Source organism: Cyprinodon variegatus, unplaced genomic scaffold, assembly GCF_000732505.1.
Source record: "Cyprinodon variegatus isolate N-32 unplaced genomic scaffold, C_variegatus-1.0 Scaffold185, whole genome shotgun sequence".
Taxonomy (NCBI): Eukaryota; Metazoa; Chordata; class Actinopteri; order Cyprinodontiformes; family Cyprinodontidae; genus Cyprinodon; species Cyprinodon variegatus.
Window position 1 is genome coordinate 777266 of NW_015150638.1, and position 20686 is coordinate 797951.

The 20686-nt window shown below is 38.3% G+C and overlaps 2 protein-coding genes across 3 annotated transcripts in view; one reads left to right on the forward strand and one right to left on the reverse strand.

Moving 5' to 3' along the window:
• The first annotated feature begins 1858 nt into the window (after positions 1–1858).
• On the forward strand, positions 1859–10002 carry rbm15 (RNA binding motif protein 15). The gene has a single exon (XM_015379077.1). The coding sequence runs from the start codon at positions 2020–2022 to the stop codon at positions 4546–4548; it is 2529 nt and encodes an 842-aa protein (XP_015234563.1). The 5' UTR covers positions 1859–2019; the 3' UTR covers positions 4549–10002.
• A 1701-nt stretch (positions 10003–11703) lies between these two features.
• The window catches only part of slc16a4 (solute carrier family 16 member 4), a 28776-nt gene continuing 19793 nt past the window's right edge, over positions 11704–20686 (reverse strand). For both annotated transcript variants that reach the window (XM_015379032.1, XM_015379033.1), the window contains 2 exons: positions 18754–18847; positions 11704–15709 (listed from right to left, as the gene is read on the reverse strand). In XM_015379032.1, the coding sequence (XP_015234518.1) occupies positions 15501–15709; positions 18754–18847 (303 nt within the window). In that variant the 3' untranslated portion in view covers positions 11704–15500. The remainder of the gene's footprint in view (positions 15710–18753; positions 18848–20686) is intronic.

Below are 20686 nucleotides of genomic sequence, written 5' to 3' on the forward strand. Positions count from 1 at the left end.
CTTCTAGGAGTAGTTTTTACAGTCGACGAATTGTAGTGAAATCATGTATTCAAATTGTCTTTGCACCCTTTAGTCAATGTTTTTCTCCACAATTCTTTTCACAAGGAATAAAAATATTCTTTGTTTAAAGGATGAATATTATTCTACATTTAAAACCAAAAATGATACCCACAATAATCCTTCCAGAGCATGTTTTTCCCGTTTGTGCAGGAAAACTTCTCTCAGAATAGACAGACAGCATGTACCAAAAATGTCCATATTCAGCCTTCCTCTGGACAAGCTGTTTAGGCTTTCTTCGCCCGACCTCCGGAAGGCTGCTTCCACACAAGCCGCAATCATGACAACTAGTCAGAGCCTGTAAACTTAGCCTAGAAGAGTGGAATAATAGATTAGATGAAGGCCATAGCTTAACCGATGGGCTGCTAAACCATTCCCTTTATGATGTCATAAGGGGAATGTCATTTTGAGCATATTAGCTAGTTAGAGAAAGGCAATTATACAGGTGAAAGGCTTTTTTTTTAAATATGTGAACCTCATACACAGGCCTCAGAACACATGTGACTGTTACAAAATATTTATAATGTGAATTTTTGCCTAATATGGAACCTTTATTTTTTTGCAAAGCATAGTTAACAAAAGTTAATAGATAAACCGATACATCAACAAATCTAGAAAATAGACAACCCCTCTCTAATAAGGGTTATGGACACAAATTGACCTGATCACAAAGAACACATGGGGGATTTTATACACAAAGGCTAGTCTAAAGCAATCAAGGAGGGGGTGGGAGTGGTGTGAAAAAATACAATCAATGTGTGCATCAGTTTTAGCAAACAACTGTTTATTAACTATAATCAAACAGACTGTTATGAAAGAATGCAAAGAAATAAATACTAACATTGTGAAATGGCTGGAGGTACTTCCATAAGTGCACAGTTCATGTGAGGTCCCTTGTTTATACACAAGAGTCACAGTTCTGCTGTCAATCTGCTGAGGCTCCTTTTCCCTTCGGAAGTCAGTAAGCATACAGTAAATAACGGAGACTGTCACTACTAGCAGTGTTTGCTTTAACATTTGCACAGTTTTTAGAGTTAAAAATTGTGGGAAAAAAGATACGTTCCAAATAACTAATTAATCAACAGTGCACCATACAAGGCAGGTTTATTTTCAGTAAAAAAAAACACAAAAAGCTTTTCACAAAAAAAGTACAAGAAAAAAAAACATAAAAAAAAAAACAGGGGAAAAAACATATTCTATAGCAGTAAGGGCTCAGTAAAGCCAGAAAGGGAAAGTATTAAGATTTTGGAAATGATTTACCATAGTGGCACAGTCAGTCCATCACATATAGCATTCGTTACACTTGTCTATTAAATTTGAGTAATTCAAGTATTTCAGACACATAAAAACGGTAGTAATAAAATGTTATTGTATTTAAGTTTTATTATTTTTAATGGAGAATTGAACTAATGTCTATTGTTGTTTTATAAAGCAAATAGCAACAATAAAGGTAATATACTAAGTAATAATCTCTGCATCTTAGGTCTGGTAGGTTAAGTCGAATTACATTAATCTCTAACTTTTACTTACTCATAAACTTTTTAAAGATAAGCAACTCTATATAAATCATATAAAACTGAAAGACGTTGACAGCAAATATGAAATAAACGCCACATTATCGTGATGTAATACTTTAAGTCAAAGAATGTAAATAATAAGAGTTGAGTTTGTTCCAATATCCTCCTTTAATTGTTTTCAAAATGCAGCAAATGCAGGCAAAGCTGTATTAGGGCTGGGTAAGTGATTGACAGGCGCTTTAAAGGTTTCTGCCCACTTTTCAGCTAATCAAAACGGATGGGCGGGACTTGTCGCTAATCTTAACAAAATGGCGACTGTTGTTGTTTTGCCGCAGGGTCGCTGATTAAATCCGTTTATCGTTTCAACCCATTTCTGCACCCGTAGTGGAGAAGCAAAGTGAAGATAAGGTCAGGCACCAGAAGGACAGATTCCAGCCGGGCCGAAATGAAAGGAAAAGAGCGGACACCGATTAAAAAACGGTCCCGGGCCCTGGAAGATATCCGAGACAGGGGAGGCTGTCATCCGACCAGTAAGAAAATGGGGGCTCTCTCCGTTTCCAGCGGGAGTAATAATGGAAATAGCTCAACAAAAGGCGACGGCGGCACAACGAGAAGAAGTTTGCTCGTCGAGAAAAGAGACAGAGAGTTTGATAGCCACGGCCGGACAGGAAATAACCACAGCTGTCCGCCTGCTGTGGCTAAAAACCACAGTCTGAGTCTGACGCTGGATTTAGCTTCACCGAGGGGCGTCTCTTCCCGGGCGGAGCAGCGGGTCCAGCCGCCCAGCGCCGAGAGTGAGTACAAAACACTGAAAATCAGCGACCTGGGCTCCCAGCTGAGCGACGAGGAAATAGAGGACGGACTGTTTCATGAATTCAAAAAATTCGGCGATGTGAGCGTCAAGATGAGCCGCTGCAGCGATGGACGCATCGCGTTTGTGAATTTTAGAAAGCCGGAGGACGCCAGGGCCGCTAAACACGCCAGAGGCCGACTGGTGCTGTACGACCGGCCACTGAAGATCGAGGCGGTCTATGTGAACAGGAGACGGAGCCGATCTCCAGTGGAGAGGGAGTTATACGTGGCGGCTCCGAGCCACAGGCATCTACCGAGGCCCCTGTCGCCAACCGGCCTCGGGTACAGAGACTACCGGCTGCAGCAGCTGGCTCTGGGACAGCTGCCCCCTCCCCCGCCGCCCCCCTTACCCAGAGAACTGGAGCGGGACCGGGAGTTTGCTCTGTTTGAGGCCAGGGCGCGTCCTGCTTTCATTGCTGAACGGGCAGGTTTCAGAGAAGAGGATTTTATCTCTCCTGAAGATGATCAAAGAGCCAACAGGACGTTGTTTCTGGGCAACTTGGACATAAGTGTCACAGAGGCGGACCTGAGGAGGGCTTTTGACAGGTTTGGGGTTATCACAGAAGTGGACATAAAGAGACCCATCAGAGGACAAACCAGCACCTATGGATTTCTGAAATTTGAAAACCTTGACATGGCTCATCGGGCCAAACTTAGTATGTCTGGCAAAACGGTGGGACGCAATCCAATAAAAATAGGCTATGGCAAACCCATGCCCACCACACGTTTGTGGGTGGGGGGACTCGGACCCTGGGTGCCTCTAACTGCCCTGGCCAGAGAGTTTGATCGTTTTGGAACAATAAGGACTATCGACTACAGGAAAGGGCACAATTGGGCTTACATTCAGTATGAAAGTTTAGATGCGGCACAGGCAGCCTGGACACACATGAGGGGTTTCCCCCTGGGAGGACCAGAGCGCCGGCTCAGGGTGGACTTTGCAGACTCTGAGCATCGCTACCCGCAGCAGTTCCTGCAGCCTCTCCCTATACCGCCTTTTGACATGGTGGCTGAATCATTTGTTCACCGTGCCACACCCGAACCTCTTCGGGTCAGAGACCGGACTCCCCCACCACTTCATTTCAGGGAGAGAGAGCTATTCCCTGGGAGCGACTGGCCCAACCCAGCCATCCGTGAACGGATTAGAGCCTCACCCTTTGAGCCTCTTGAACATTTGGAACGGGACAGGAGAGTGAGAGAGCCGTGGTCTCTGGAACGAGAGCTGCAGGGACGAGAACCTCTACGCAAACGGCGTGCTGTGGAGGAGGGCCGCCACCTGGACCTCTCTCCCGACAGCACTGAAAGAACAGTTAGAAGGAGACGATCATCCCCAGAGGGGAGTCCTGGAGGCAGCAGCAGAGATGGCGGGCGTTTCAGTGACTCAGAGCGCCCCATGCGAGGTGAGAGGGCCTCTCCGGTGAGGGAACGCAACAGCAGCCTGGAGAAAGGCGGGACAGAACGCAGGCTAAAAATCCAGAGTCTTACCGATAAAGGACCTGGGGTAGCTGTTGGAGAACGCAAGCGAAAAGCAGTTGATGGGGGTAAAGGCCCCGCCAAGAGAGAACGTTCTGAAAGCAGCTCCAAGGGAGGTCCGCTGTCCAAGTCAGATGGTACTAAACTCAGTCTAGCCTGGCAAGGCATGCTCCTCCTGAAGAACAGCAACTTCCCAGCTAACATGCACCTGCTGGAGGGTGACCACAGCGTAGCCAGCGACCTTCTGATCGACAGCTCAACAGGAAGGCAGGTCAGCGAGCTGAAAATCACCCAGCGTCTCCGCCTGGACCAGCCCAAGCTCGACGAAGTATCCCGGCGCATCAAGGTGGCCGGTCCTGGTGGCTACGCAATCCTTCTGGCCGTTCCCGGGACCATGGAGGATACATCAAGCGACTCTGCAGCTTCGACCCAACGGCCGCTCCGCAACCTGGTGTCCTACCTCAACCAAAAACAAGCAGCTGGAGTCATCAGCCTTCCTGTGGGGGGCAGCCGGGATAAAGACAACGCAGGGGTCCTTCATGCTTTCCCTCCCTGTGATTTCTCTCAGCAGTTCTTGGATTCATCTGCCAAAGTTCTGGCAAAAAGCAAAGAGGACTATCTGGTCATGATTGTGGTTCGTGGCGCATCATAAGAAGTGACCATACACTAAAATGAAGTGGAGTTTAGGAAAAAACAAAACAAAAAAAAACAACCCTTGCTGTATGTCAGCAGTTATTGCATGCTGTGTGTTCTGCATCCTGGGGTTCAGTAGTGTGCTTCTCCAGTGTCTGAATGTTGCCATATAATCCACTAAAAAGGACAAACCTTGCCCTTCTATGAAACTAAAAGGTCATTTAAGTACATTTCAATGGGTGTTTGATCCTAAGCTCAATCAAAAACCTGCTGTTTTATCAGACTTCTGGAAAATGTTAAAAATAAGGGGATATTACAAAATATAAATTCGTACAAATCCCATTTACATTTCTGAGCCTTAAGATCATATTTAGATTTTTTTTTTTTTTTTTGGTCCATCAAAAGGTCAAAATGGTTACTTTATCCAACATAAATGTTAGATGTTAAATGGTTTTATAGTATACCCCCACCATGACAATTAAACTACCAATTAAAAAGAGAATAATATCACACATATATATAAACATCCAAATGGTCATCTTTGTTTTTAGGCTGCTCTATTTGATGTCATCAGCCTGTAATGGCTGTGTTATTACAGCAACTGTCCCCTGGTTATGTGAACAGGGCATGACTTACAGTAATGCGTTAAGTTATGTGTTGAAATTTAAAATTGTTAACTTTTCAAGTATAGAAATGAAGCGGAGCGGAATACTTTTTCAACTCGGGATGCAAAGAGGAGGGAAAGTATTTTCAGAGCAAGTTTAGAAAAGTTGCACACTTCTCCTCCAGTTGAGCACTTTAAATATACTACCTTAGATATTTATATTTGTTCTACTAAAGTGGCCCCATACGTCTAAAAGGGTTTTGAATTGCTGGAGAAGCGTGCTGTGTGTTTTAATGACAAAATGTTTTGCCAGGGTCAAAGTTGGAAATATGATGTAAAGGTCAACGGTTAAAACATTTCTTGATACAGGTCATACATTTCAGTTTATAAAGTGTTTGGTCCATACATTTTCAAAGGGTTGTTCTTGAACTTTAGTATATTTGGAAATAGAAATCCTGTGACTTCATTGCAATGAGTTTTTAGAAAGGTCAAGAAATTGTCCCCAAATCTGTGAAAGGCTAACAGGTCAGATGGACCCTCGCTTTAACTGATTTAAAAATTGAACTAATTGTAAGAGTTAATGATATGCAAATGGATATGATACCCTGGAAACCATTTAAAAAGTTTATTCTCAGCCAAACATTGTCCCTGCTGCTGTGCTGAGGCTGAGCTGGAGGATAATGTTGGCTCGATCAGCCTGCCCACTGATTATCTTTTTCCATCTCTGGTCCAAAAAACAATTTCATATTGAAGGTCGATAGATGACCTAATGGGTCTCCTGACATATACAGTTAAGCTCCAAATTATTTTTATTCAAATCAGATTTTTGATAGAACATGACACTGGCAACTCACAAAAGAGAAAAAAAAAATAAAAATATTTGACAAGTTTTCTTTGCTAATGAACTCCAAGTCTTTAAGGTTGAAGGGCCTCTTTGCCATTACCCTAATCTGTAGCTCCGCCCCCAGATTCTCTATCAGGACCCTGGCTTGGCATTTCCAAAGTGATTATTCCTTCACTCATATGAAACGTTTTGGAGAAAAAAAAGATTTACTTAATTTTAACCATCATTTGTCCTGTAATAATTTTGAGCTTATCTGTAATCTGTTTCTGTAACATTATACCACGTTTAAGTCATTTTAAATTTGAAAAATCTAAAATGTTAGCCTTTCACAGCACTGGGTCTTTTAAGTTGTGATGTTTTAGAATACAGGTAGAGGAGCCATTACTGATAATAAAGTCACTTAACATCGCTTGAAAAAAATTTGAACTTAAAGCTTCTTTAACATTACTACCAATTGTCTGTATTATCCATACATTTAAGTGTCTGATAGATCAAACTAAATTCTTATGATAATCATAAACATGCAATTTTTTTTTTGTTTGCAATAGACACCAGCCCACATGGCTGTACTAATTAATAATACTGATATTTTCTTTATTTAAAGCGTTATCCTTTTGTTTATGCTATTTTTTGTAGAGTGGATCTGACTTTGCAGTTGTGTTTAAACTGAAGTACTTGTAGACAAAAAAAAAAAGACTGAAAGGTTGGACAGTGCGATGTTGATGGCCTGTTTTATTTGAATCTCCTAACTAAAATCTTCATAGAAAACCAAACCCAATAAACTAGTGGTAAAAAAGTAATTAATTAGCTTTATAGCAGTGGTTTACCACTTCACATGGAGTTTAATGTTAGAAGTAAAAATTTACAGTAACTCATGCCTGCCAATATTTTTTTCTTAGGTGTTTTTACCACTTTATTGTTTTGACATGTTGTATTTGATTATCCAGTTAGGGACTTACTCTGAATCAATTGTTAATTTTTTCGTTCATATGTGATGAAAACATACTGCTTGTTCACGTGGACAAAACCCCCTCTACCAACCCCAAAACCTGGGACTCTGGAAGACGCAGAGCTGCGGATCTGCAGGAGAAAAAAAAAAAAAAAGGGCAGCGTGGTATGTGTGAGTCCTTGCTGATGAGGAAGCTTTTTAAGTTGTGTAGTCCATCCTGCACCTGTGATGACTTCTGTTTTAAGTGGAAAAATAGAGCAATGTACGCTTTGATGTCATGGGGAAAGGAAAATCCGTAGTGCCCATGCGAAGCTGTTCACGTAACTACAAGTGCGTTTGGGCACTTAATGTGACCGATTATCAATAAATTGTTCATGTGAAGGGAAAATGTTTCTTCGATGGAAGTGAATTGACGAAACAAGCATCAATGCCTTATTGTGTTTCCAAGGAGTTTGTCACTTGAAATGTTGTTCCTGCTCATGAGAGGGGAGACAATTTGCAAGTTGTTTAGCTCCAGAGAGGAGAGACCCATGTTTCCTAAGAGGATTCCTATTTGTTTAAAGGCCAGTTTTGGGAGCAGAAGTTGCCCCATTTGTAACTTACCCCTCACAACTGTTCCTACTGACATGCAAACACCTGAACAGGATGGAGGAGCCGCCGTCTGCTCTTGTTTGAATCCGGCTTGCAGATGCAGTTTGGGAGGCGTGGCTTTGGAGCGAATGGCATCACATTGATGGTCTCTTGTTTGCAGCACTTTCCCATGCATTGGTTCTGGTCCTGAACAGGAGGGAGAATTTCATCGCTCTCTCACACACTCAATTGTTGAGATTGTGACAACTCTGAAATTTGCAAAGCAACTACAAATCGCTCCGTCTCCATGCAGAGATTTGGGCTGATTTGTCTTTAACACACTTTGCCTGGTTTTACTCAGATTTTACCCATCAGGAAAGACAATTGGCTCAGATGTCAGCTAAGAATGCTATTGCTGGCCTCTCCTCTCTGAGGTGCCATGTGAACCAGTTCCCTTCATCACCTGGAGATGAAGCCTCGGCTGGAAGGATCCCACACAGCGGATATTCCTCACTGACGTTCCTCCAGGACCACTGTTTCTTCCCCCCAAATCTGTGTAAATGTTAAGGCCTCTTTACACACTCAGCTGCCATCTATTTTAGATGAGTTAGAGTAAAAACATGTTCAGTAATCTGTGCCGAGGACCTTGAGAAACATTGGCATCATGAGGATCAAGGAGCACCTGCTTTTCCTCTCCTCCCGTCCATCAGCTGACAGCCAGGACAGAGCAGGTATATCTGTGGTAGCTGTACAGAAACAGCACCAGGGTGAGTGAGAAACAGGGCTGCCTGCCATGGCTGTATCGGTGGCTTAGGCAGCAGGGGTGAGTATAAAGTATAGCACCACATTTTCAAGACAGATCATACATTCTTATTTCTATCAGTGAACAATGTCTTCCCTTTACAGACCAGCTGCTTAATATTCAATATAATAAATTAAACTTTCATAACATGGAACAGAACCTTAAAAGGAGTATAAAACTGAGTCCAAGTTGAAAAAGGGTCAAATGTCTTTAAGGTCAATAAATCACTATAAAATATATATATATATACTTAAATTGCCCCTCTAACATTTAATAATCAGATTTATTAATTTATTTTTGCATAATTATTAAGGTCCCTTGCTTTTTCCACATTTTTTGCCACTTTTTAAGGAACTTAATAAATGATCTGAATTAAATGAGCTTTACATTATGCCTACCAAATACTGCACATTTAGTTCATTCTGTTGACGCAGTCTATAGCCACAAGTCTATTTATAAAAAAGGGAAACAATAATAAACATCAATATTAGGTTAAGATTAATATGCGAGAATTGGCAAAACAGCGAATTTCCTCCCCTTTCCATTAGCATGTAAGATATAAAATATAAAGTTAATCCCTGTATGATTTTATCTAAGTCACAAAACTCAGTCTCTCCTGGGTTTTTGCTTCAGGCCCCATAGAAAAAAAGTTTCAATGTTCAAGACAAATATTATTTTGTTTATTACATATATTCCTTTAAATTAGGATGAAGGGTTAGTGTGTGTTTATCTTTTTAGGATGCTATTTCTAATGTAGCTTTTTAGAGTTTTTTGGTCATCAAACCACCGTTGAGAAGGTGAAAAAAGTAAAAAAGAAAAATAAATCCCTCTCCATATTACAGAGGGATTTTCTTTATGTTTTGCTTAAATATAGTGTTTACTATTTAGTGTCAGTTAACATCTTATACCAGCTCATATTATTGTTTTAAGATTTAAATTTAAGGTAGTCATTTTACCTTTAAGCTGCTGCACCACAATGGGATTAGATATTTAGTAAAATCAGTTACGTCACCATAAAGTGTGATAAAATAAAAATAATCCAAGAGATCTTCAACCTCAACCAGTGAACTGCTGCATATAGGCAGCAATGTTCCCACTTTCAGGACGCCACAATAAAGCTTATATAAAATAAATTCTTAAATTAAATGTCTATTATCTGAATTTAAATACAGTCCTTAAATATTGAAAAAAGATTATAGGGAAAGAAATTTTATCATATGCTAACATTAATTTAATTAAAGAAATAACATGTGTAACTTACTATTGAGTTGTACCATTTTGGGTTATCATTTTCAATTGACCTAGCAAATTTGATCAACTGTTATTATCAGCATTTATTCTGGGATTAGAAAAGGGTTCCTGTAGTTTTTTATTACCTTAAATTGAATAATCTCAATTATGAAGTTATGCCCTTCTTTTTTTTTTCTTTTTTCAGTTTAATGTCCAGTAAAACTAAAGCAATAAAAAATCTAAATGTAATTCTTTACATTTAGAATTTTTGACCTTTTTAGTGTCTCCTCCGCAGAGTCTAAGAAGATTGTATTAGGTTTTTAATGAAGTGTGAGTAAGTAGCCTGTAGCCATCCATTTTCTGACACTCTTTATCCCAAGCGGGTCACAAGGGGTGCTGGTGCCTATCTCCAGCTGCTTTCGGGTGAGAGGTGGGGTACATCCTGGACAGGTCGCCAGTCCATCGCAGGGCAACACAGAGACAAACAGGACAAACAACCATTCATGCACACACTCACACCTAAGGAGAATTTAGAGAAGCCAATTAACCTAACTGACATGTTTTTGGACTGTGGGAGAAAGCCGGAGTAACCACACATACTCAGGGAAAACATGCAAACTCCATGCAGAAATACCCCGGGCTGGGAATCGAACCCGCAACCTGGCACCATTGCTACCCACTGGGCAGACCCACGGCTAGTAGCCGTAGCAATAGTTAAATAGAAACTGGAAGTTGAAGGTCTTAATTTATGAAACTGGTCTTTTAAGTTCTCTTAACATTTTAATCCCTGAATCAGACAGTATCTTTGGATATAACATTGAAACCATGTTATCTACTACTCATAAAGCATATTTGATTATATTAGCTCTAAAAACATTCATAATTGAGCAGTCTGATTTAATATTTTCACACTGTTTAAACACAGGCACAGGTAGGCTTATCTGAGAAACAGACTGTGGGTTATGATTGATTTAACACTGCTTAATCACAGTATTTTTTTTGATATCTGTGCAGATACCCACCAGACTCCATTTCTGTTTCCAAGACACCGGTCAACCCTTGGAGTGCATTCGCTGTAAGTAACCTTCATACAGGTAATGAAATGCTAATTTAGTTTTCTAAATCAGTTCCAATCATAAGATTAAGCTTATAGATCATTCCTCACAGGGTACTACATCTTAAGAGATATCTTATGTAAAATGTCATTATTATTAATTTTTACAGCTAATGGAAACCCAAAGGAGTAAATGCATAATAGTCCATAAAAGGATATTTAGATATATAATTGTAATGTAATTGCCTCAATTTTTCCTGTTGTGTGGAACGGTTTACAAGGCATAGGTTGTGTTTTGTAGGCCAACATTTTTACAATAAAAGAAAAAAATAATCATATATACATATATATATATATATATATATATATATATATATGTATATATATATGTATATGTATATATATATGTATATGTATATATATATGTATATGTATATTATTTTTTCTATTTAAATAAATATTTTATTTAAATAAAGAATTTTTATATTTAAATCATATCTCCAAAGCATACTCAGCTAACTGACTTTTATAAATGCTGGAAATATACTGTGCATCTTTGTGTAAGGAATGTATTACTTTCACTTCAAAAATGAGTGAAATTCACCTTAAAAATGAAGATGAAACATGGATGATTCTTTAAGTGTATTTCCTTAAACAAATACTGTATAAAAAGTTTAGATTAAGCATATTGATCTTAATGATCTTTATTTTGTTTTTGCCAATAAAGTATTTGATACTTAATTTGCTTTATGACTTGTGATTATTTTTCTCCTCTCGTGTGTCGTGTTTTCTAAATCACACAGTAACAGTTTGGGTCACAAAAAATTTTATTATGTATGAGATGAGCACTGTTACAAGTTTAAAAAAAAATCTTAAATCTTGAAACAGAATACCTATGATTGGTTATGCCTATTTGCTAGAGAAATCTAAAACCCAGGGTATGATAGAAACAGATTATTCCAGTGATGCATTCACTTAAAAAAAACAAAAACAAAAAAAACATAAAATGTTTAAGGAAAGCCCTTGGGTGAGGTTTAGGCATTGCCTTCTCAAGACCAGATGTCTAAAACAGTACCATATACATACAATTAAAGCATCAAATGTTTTTTTCTTTTTTTTTTTTCTTCTGTGGTACAAAATCTACTTTAGCCCCAAATCACTAAAGCCAAACAGCTGAGAGTGAAAGCAACTCGTGAGCCAAAAGAGCCTTAGTGCATGACTCGTCCTGGAAACAATACAAAGAGCCTTGCTCAGTATTGTGAAAGCGAGTTGAGGGGGAATAATTTGGTGCTAATTGAGGCAACATTCTTGGAGCAGGAGCCTTCTTATTCCACAAGAGGGCAGCACGAGAAAACACATCAGCTGTTCAGACCAATTAAAATGATAGTCACAGTCCATATCATTTTATTTTTGTCCAAATGTAAGCTTCAAGTCGTAAATAGGTTTTCTAAGGTGATCTTTGGCTGAAATTACAGGAAAGTTAGTAAAAGATACATTACCCTGTAAGGCAAATGGTGAAAAAACAAGGAACTCACTAAAAACACAACCCCTTTCACGTCCACCCACCAAAATATATATATAAAAAAAGATTCAAGAACCAACAGACTCTCATATTTAAACAAAATGACACTGTAAGTTTGCAACCGCCGACTCTAAAAAGTTTGGGTGACAGAAAAACAACAAAGAAAAAAAAAATCCCATTTCGGTTAGGCCAAGTGGGGAAGATCACATAATCACTTCTGTTGGTCACAGATTTATAGACAAACGACTGATAAAAAAAAATCACATAAGTTTGAGAGAAGACTAATTTAACTCCACCATCTCTAAATTCAGCTGTGACCATAACTTGCAGAAAAGCACATAGGTGTGTTCTCCAAAGAACTGGTGGATTTGCAGCAAAAAAAGGTGTGTACCTCTGTTTAAAGGACAGTAAACGAGTGTGTAGTTGCATAGATCAGCCAGGCGTGAGGATCCTCTCATCTGTAGGTGCACAGCAGTAAAATGACATGCCAAAAACAATCATGTTTTCAGTTCGTAGCCAACAAAATATAGTTGTAGCAATCAAAAAGTGACATGTGAGGCTCTGATACTGAAGTATGACACATTCTTTTGCAGCTGCTTGCAGGCACAGGATGTTCAAACATGGTGCTGAATGCTTCTATATTAGATCATGCAACAGATGCATCTTTAGAATGTTTGACTTGGATTATTTTTGATAGGAAACACCAAGTAGTGCATAACTGTAAAGAGAATGAAAACCGATACATGATTTTTAATATTTTAACAAATAAATGAAATTGGAATAAATGTTCCTATGTCCACTTGTTTACTATAACATTCCCTAAATAGAATCTAATGCTACTGATAGCCATAAAAAGTAATCTGATTGGTCAGTTTAGTTAGTCTGTATGTATCTTTAAGTATAAATGGAGCTGTTTTATAAAGGCCGCAGAGGTTTTAGAGCAATGCTGAACAAACAGCATCATGAAGACATTCCAAGCTTCTACATCTCATAAAACTCTACAATTCAACATCCAGACATTTAGAGTACTGCAAATAATGTTTTTCTGTGGTGGATTTTTAAAAAGCAAAAACTTTTTCATTTTGACAGTGACATGACACATTTGCCTATTGTAAAAATATTTATGGCAAATGTTTAAATAGCATAGGGTTTGTGTTCTAATGACAAACAAAATGAATGACAAAAAATGTATTTCTTGTACAATCAGTGCAATTTCGTTTTGTACTTTCAATACATTGTCTGAAAATACCTGAAAACCTGCTAAGATCAATATTTTATTGTTTTATAAATAAAACAACACTGTTCACTTTTTTGTTAATCATTGAAAAGTATTATCTGCCACTTTAGAAGGACTAAAAAGTTTTGAACCTGGTTTTGCTTGCATAGAAACAGGCTGCTTAGGCAAGAAGAAAATAGATGAGCAGTAGAGATCCTCAGGTGAGGTAACTTTTTGGGATCTAAGGAGAAGCTCTTCGAGTCAAAATTCCTATACATTCAAAGACTACTGTGCAACACACTGTTGGTAGCATTAAAAAGTGGAGAGTGGATGATAAGATGCCAAACAGCAAACTGGGAGGGAAAAAAGTTAAAAGGCAGCAAAAAAACAAAACAAAAAAACCCCAGAGATATTTAAAAGGGCTACAGTGAAACAATTGTGTCTGAAATTATTGGACTAAAGCATGAACTGTAAATGTGTTAGGGTGGCTGAGATCTAAATATGGGTTTCACATATTTACTACTAATCTGATCCTGTTAGAGATTTGTTAAAGGGAAAATTTCTTCTCTGTTTGTGCAAAGATGGTAGAGACACACCCATGATTTCCAAAATGAAAATAAACGTGCCTTACGTCTAGATTTGTAATCTTCCACTTCACAGTCACGGTCTACTTGGTGCTTTTCTATCACATCAGACTCTATGAAATATGTGGAAGTTTCTGCTTGTTGTGTTCCAAAAAGATTTTTTTTCATTTTGCAAGGCACTGTAGAGAACAAATATTTGAAAAAAATTTAAGATTTCTCTATTTTCTTATTTTAATAAATTTTACTCAAATCTATTACTATGAGCAATGAGAGACACTGAGATGATGAAATCCGTTGAGGCGCTGCCACCACCCTGTAAAAGTAGTTAAAATAGCTAATGTGCAAAAGACTCAAAGGTCATAATTATCATTTACAGCCCAAAGCTGACAGTTAAACTGTGAATGATTAAAGTGAATTAAATTCCGACCGCAGTGTGAATGCACTCTAAGTATTGCATAAGTGTTATTTATTACACTACTGTGTCTGTTAAAACCAGTTTAATAGCTACTGCGGGATCAAAGCCCGTTTAGGTGTGAGGTCTTGCTGACCTTTTTATGCTGAGACAGACTTAGTGTCGGTTTAAAAATAGAGGATGAAAGTGAGCAGCAGCTGCAGCATCTATGAACACGTGAAGAGTTCGTGGGTGATAACTTTATACAAAAGCATAAAGTGGGAGTTATGTGTGAAAAGTGGCAGAGATTCTGAAGGGAAACTCCAGCTGCACAACAGGTTGAATTTATGAAACAAATATTCTGCCTTCCTAAACATTAGACTTTAAATATAATTTCAAAAAATATAAGCCGGTGGAGGGAAGAATAAATGTGCGTGATCTGGTTAAAAAGGAGCAGAAAATGTTTGGTAACAGAGTGAAAAAACTTAAACAATCTTCCATTAAATGGGGATTCAGAAAAAAAGGTTTGCCTACAAAGTCTGTAGAGAATTACTGTTCAACACATAAATATGCACAGATCCTCCTGTGCTTAAATTAAATGTTAGCATTTGTCTACAATGATCTCCTAGAATTTATCCTCCTATGTGCTTTTATTTGGCTTCATGCACAATAAATCAGTGGGACATACAGTAGGAGCAGGATACAGTGGAGGGGATGCTGAGTATTTTGGCTCATTGGCAGTTTGAAGTCATGCAGCATAACCATACCTTGGCCCAAAGTGCGTGTCAGTGAGAACGGGATTTTACATACAGATAAATGCTACTTAACACACCAGATGCAGCACATCTCCTCCTGGATATGAGCTTCTATTGATGGAAGAAAAACAATCCTTAGAGTCATGATGTAGGCTTGGTTCCTCACTCTGCAGTGTTTAGTTTATTGGTGCATCGGGAAGTAGGATTTATTGTTCCTTTGTGTGCTGGATTACCTTCAGATGGGATGTTTGTGACTCTGATAATAAAACTTTTGCAGAACACAAGACTTTTGGCTTTTTATAAGTTCTGTATAATCAAATATTCAGACTATTGTATGTTCTTGTGTCACTGTGATGCTGGTATCAGGTGTTTGCTGAACGTAATGGTCCAGGTCCTGGCTTCAGGTGAGAGTTCAGGGTCCAGCCAACACAGGTCTGTGCTTCCGGAGTCTTACACAGCGCCATTCTGCAGGTTGTCAGGGGTGAAGCAGCCATTAATCTTACAGCTGCTTTCTGCTCTCTGGTTCTGAGAAAGCTTTTTCTTGGCCTTCCAGCGCTGAGCAAGTGGCTCCATGAACAAGGAGAGGGAGGAAAGTAGGTAGCAGAGGCCCGCCAGGTAGAAAGAACAGTCATACGTCTGTGTGTAGTCATATAGAAACCCTATAAAAACAAAAAACAACATGGTCTCAAAATTGGTGGATTTTTTTCTTAATCTCAACTTGAATCTGACAGAATCTGCAGAGGGAGCTAAAGACTAGGGTGATGACAGCATGGCCTTTCAAACAGTGAGTCTTCATTTCAAAGTTTTAGAGGAGGATGCTAGAATGATCACTAGTTGCTTTAAAAAAAATAATTGCTCAAAGGTTGTAAAGCAACAAAGCAACTGAAATTATTTGATTTCGGCCTACTTTTTATCACAATGTTTTTCAAAAACAAATGATTCAAACTATTTTACTTGGTTAAATAAGGTGAAATGAAATAAAAATGATGCAAAAGAACATTTTGCTTTAGGATTAATGTGCCTCAATGAGTAAACAGAGAAAAAAAAATCAGATTTAATCCTCTTCATTGCTTCAGAAATTCATGACAGAACAGTTACATTTGAAACCACCATATTTGACCTTTTACTGTTTTTAGTTACCCCTTTAAATTTTTTACACATTTTCAGAAACCCCTTTGTTCATAATTTAGATTCAGTAAGAGCATGAAATCAAAAACGTCATCCAAAAGCCATTTATTGAAGCCATCTGGCTTATGAACATTTGCTAGTGATGACAACTTTTAAAATGAGCTTCTGGTCATTAAGTCATCTTCTGCACATAACTGATAGAGTTCCTCTGCCCAAAACCTAGTTCATGCAAATTCAACACGACTAAAGGTATTTCCAAATTTTTTTAGTTCCCCACAAAGATAAAACATCTTTGAGCTGTCAGATGTGTGCTTTGGGTCAATGTCCTGATGGCAGACGCAGACCTTCACCCCACACCTAGTTTTCTGACATTGGGAAACATTTTGCTCTAAAAGGTTTTAGTAATCTTCTGACATATTCAGTCCTTACTTGTTGGATAGTCTACAACAGGCATCCCTAATTTTACTGTGGCTGTTAATCATTTCATCATAAACAGACTGATGTTGTCTATCTCTTATGATTAGTTAACCTCTATTTAATGCGGTCCACCTCCAAAATGCAACACTTCCTTAGATATGAAGTGCTTTGGCTAATACTGCATCCAACTTGAACTCATCAGCCCCAATATCTAACTTTCAAGTCAGAAAAATGCAACTGGATGGATATACTAATTAGGCACAGAAACAAACAAATCCTGCTAATTTTCAATAATGAGTTACAGTACAGTTATGCTCCCTATAACCGTCTGCTTTGCATGTAGCCGTTTTAACCAAACAGAGATGGAGCAACGTATCCCTGTGATAATTCCCTTCCTCTTTAGCATGCATCGAGAGGCATTTTATTAAATATAACTGCAGCCTTAAGAATATTATGTACCAAATCCCATAGCAGAGTTAAGACTAGATTTTGAAGGAGTGGACAGTGGATAGAGTCTATGCTTCATAAACCTCTAAACAGATATTTCCATCTCCTGGATTGTTAACAAGGCTGATCATCTCCATCCTACGCCACATTAATCCAGTAATTGATGCAAAAGGAGGCCTGACCAAATAGGGGCATATTTTTGTGTTACAAATTCATCATCATTGTTCTTGTGTTATATTATTATTGCCTGAGAAACAAAAAGCAGGGTTTCCATAAGTTATATATTATATGAAAAAACTAAACAAAGAAAAAAGGCTGTCAGCAAATCCCTTTCAAAAAATTATGAATTTTACCCTTTAAATCAAATCCCATTTAGATGATTTAGAAATGAATTAACGAAAACTGATAGCCTTATATGCTTCTAAAAGTTTTATATTCTTTCATCTATGTAATGTCAGTTTGTTTACTTCTTAGAGCAGTTTATGAATCACACTCGGACAGACTTTTCATTAATGTGTTTGTATGAACCTGTGCAGAACACCCACTGGTCCAAAAGCTTGTTTTTTTTCAAATAACAGTCTTACAATGGTGTGTGCATTATCTGGTATTTTTAAAAGATTCTAAAGAAAGATAAAACTTGACTGAGATCATGAATTTAATCAGATAAAAACCAGTCGGACAACATTTCAGATAATACCCCCCTGTAGCTAAAATGCCAGCTGATGTTTCTCACTCTAATGAAACAGAAGGTAAAAATATCCCAACCATATTTACGTACCACCCTAAAGGGGCCATTCATCACGTTGCAACTGATGCAATCTACAACCCTCTTTTGGGGATTGCATAACAGCTTTGACAAGCCAGTGCATGAAAGGGCCCTCTCAGTTTAACTTGTACCAAGTGTTACCAATTAGGGCATTTCCTAGAAGTACCAAAACGTACAGAAAAAACAAGATAAACTGAGAGTATGAATGTCTCTCAAAAAGACATATGCTGCATAAGTTTTCCATTTCCAAGAGGTACCAGAATATTAGATGTCAGACAGATGACCTGCAGCACTGTTATCTTTTTCAGCTGACTTGGAGAAGACGTGGTTTGAATGGACTCTGACCTGATGTAACTAAAATACTGTAACAAAAACCTGATCCCAATTTAGAAACAGCTCTTTAAGACTACAAAAGGAAAGCTGCCATCAGTTAAATAAAGTAACTAAAGTGCCCTAGAAGAACTGTTATGTTAGTGTGAGGATTTGACCCAGTAACCTTTCATGTGTTTTTCCACTGAGCAAACTGAAATGTTCTATCATGTATAGAGAGACGTCTTTAAATGTACATTTTTCCCTCCTGTGTGCTTCAAGGTTTTTTCCTTTTCACAGTGTATGCACGCAGACAGACAGGAATATTCACACAGAGACAGGAATTCAGGGCGGAATAAATAGGAGACAGGGTAGGCTATCAACTTGTCAAGCACCATATTGATGCCTTCATGCCTCCATGCCATGTACCAACATGTACTTCCTGCCTTCAGCGCACACAGAATCGTAGACAAACATCACTTTGGCCCTTTGTGCAGCGAATCACATTAGAAACGCAAAGTGATGGCTGTCATCCAGTCCACATGCAGAACTCATGAATGTGTCTGTGTACATTTGCCAAAAAAGGGTCAGCACAAGCATAACTCTTAAAGGATTTCCAAGAACTGATCTCCTCACCTGCTAGTGGAGGCCCAGTGAGGCAACCCAAGCCAACAAAGAACATGGAGAAACCCATGGAGTTATTGAGTTTCTCTGACCCAACAAGATCGACCTGTAACGCAGAAGAGCACACACATCAGTGACATAATTCGATTTCAAATAAAACTTACTTAAAACTTTCTAGCGTTAAAACATTTCTCAGACAGAATTTAAAATGACAGATAATTAAACGGTCCAGTGCACAGTTCCTGAGATTTGAGAAACATTATTTTTTAAATTCTAATACAAAGAAGGAAAAACTATTCTAAGAAGTAATAGGTAATCTATCAGCCATTAACACTAAGCCTCCACTGTGAAGAGATCTCAACCCGAAATAGCAGCTTTGGGATGTGGAAATGGAGATTTCCATCTTGGATGTGCAGCTGAAAGCTCTGCAGAAACTGTGTAATGCTATCACATAAACGCATAACTGATCAAACATATTTAACAAACAAATAAGGCAATTCTGAATTCCAAATGAGATAGAACCTTGTATTATGACAGGGTGTAATTAAACAAAAGTATGTTTCTTTTATTACTAATAATAAAAGAAATAATTACCTTTTCTTCTAGTTCATAGGTGACTAAACTGTAATTAGGGAGATCAGTACTTGTCGTATTTTATTGATGTTTAACGGGTAGGATAATTTTCTAAGAACTCAAGTTCTTGGTTAACAATGAATGGCCAACACCTTGGGTTTCCGTGGTAACAAACGGCAATTCTGTCCAATGGGTGAGGATAGTTTCCTCTTTAAAGTGCACCACAGCATCAGGATATTCATTTTTCAGAAGAGATCATTTCTATCATCAGATTTTTATTCCAGCAACAATTATGTTTGGATGATTATGGTTATGTTTAGTGGAATTCGGCAGAAATGACCTCAGAATCCCTCTAGGTTATGTGTAAATGCAGTGTGTTGTTACAGTTAGTTAGTCCACCTAGTTATTCAGGGGATGAAAATGAACAGGAGAAAGCAGTAGTGTAGTTATTTCCCTGGGTATGCTGCCCTGCCTTTCTCTCTAAGCACATTGTTCTCTATGTATCCTCACTCAGTCAGCTGGCTGCCTTTTCAGCAGATTGATGTGCGGCTTCTTTACCACAACAAGCTGTGGAATCATACTCTAAGGTTATTATTAATCCCCAATTATACCACATGAAGCCAAAAATATACATACTGTACCATGGATATCCAGCTTCCATTTATTACCTCTTGTCTAATAATCTCTTAGGTCTTGTTTTGTTGGGAAAAGATCCCAGATACAGTACACATAATCTTTTAATGCCATGTAATAAAAGGACAACATATTGGACAAGATAAACCTTATAAACTTTTTCTGGTATATTCAATTTTCTTCTTTTAATTAACTGAAAAACACATTTTGATAGAACGATACTCGTCAACATTAACTATGCTAAACTGAATGAGAAGCATACAGACTTATGAATTAATACGGTCAGTTAATTCAGTTTTTTACCTTCTTAACCATGACATAATACCATTTCACAATCTAGATCATTATCTGTTCTTCCCATCACATGTATAAACATTAAAACTATAAATTCATCAGAACTAAAGACCGAAGTCTTTGCCTTATTCAGAAATTCACGCATCCACGTCTGAAACAAATACAGTTATTCAGACTGTCATATGTTACTGTTTAGACTCTGGGTTTGCTGAGGCCGTTAAAGGTGCAGCAAGGGCAAATAAAAAAAACAATAATCTGATAACCCTTCTTTTCAGATATGAGGATTACATTCATCAAAAGTTACTGAATACCCATGACTCAATAAGCTGGAAGATTTCTGACGGGTTTTCCAGCAGCTATTTATTGATGCACAAAACTTCTAACAGACTCAACACGCTTGTAGTGAATTCACAGGATGGGCAAGACTACTGTTGCAAAGTTAACG

Bases quoted from the DNA above. Each gene is read 5' to 3' on its own strand.
- rbm15 (XM_015379077.1), top strand. From the start codon at position 2,020: ATGAAAGGAAAAGAGCGGACACCGATTAAAAAACGGTCCCGGGCCCTG.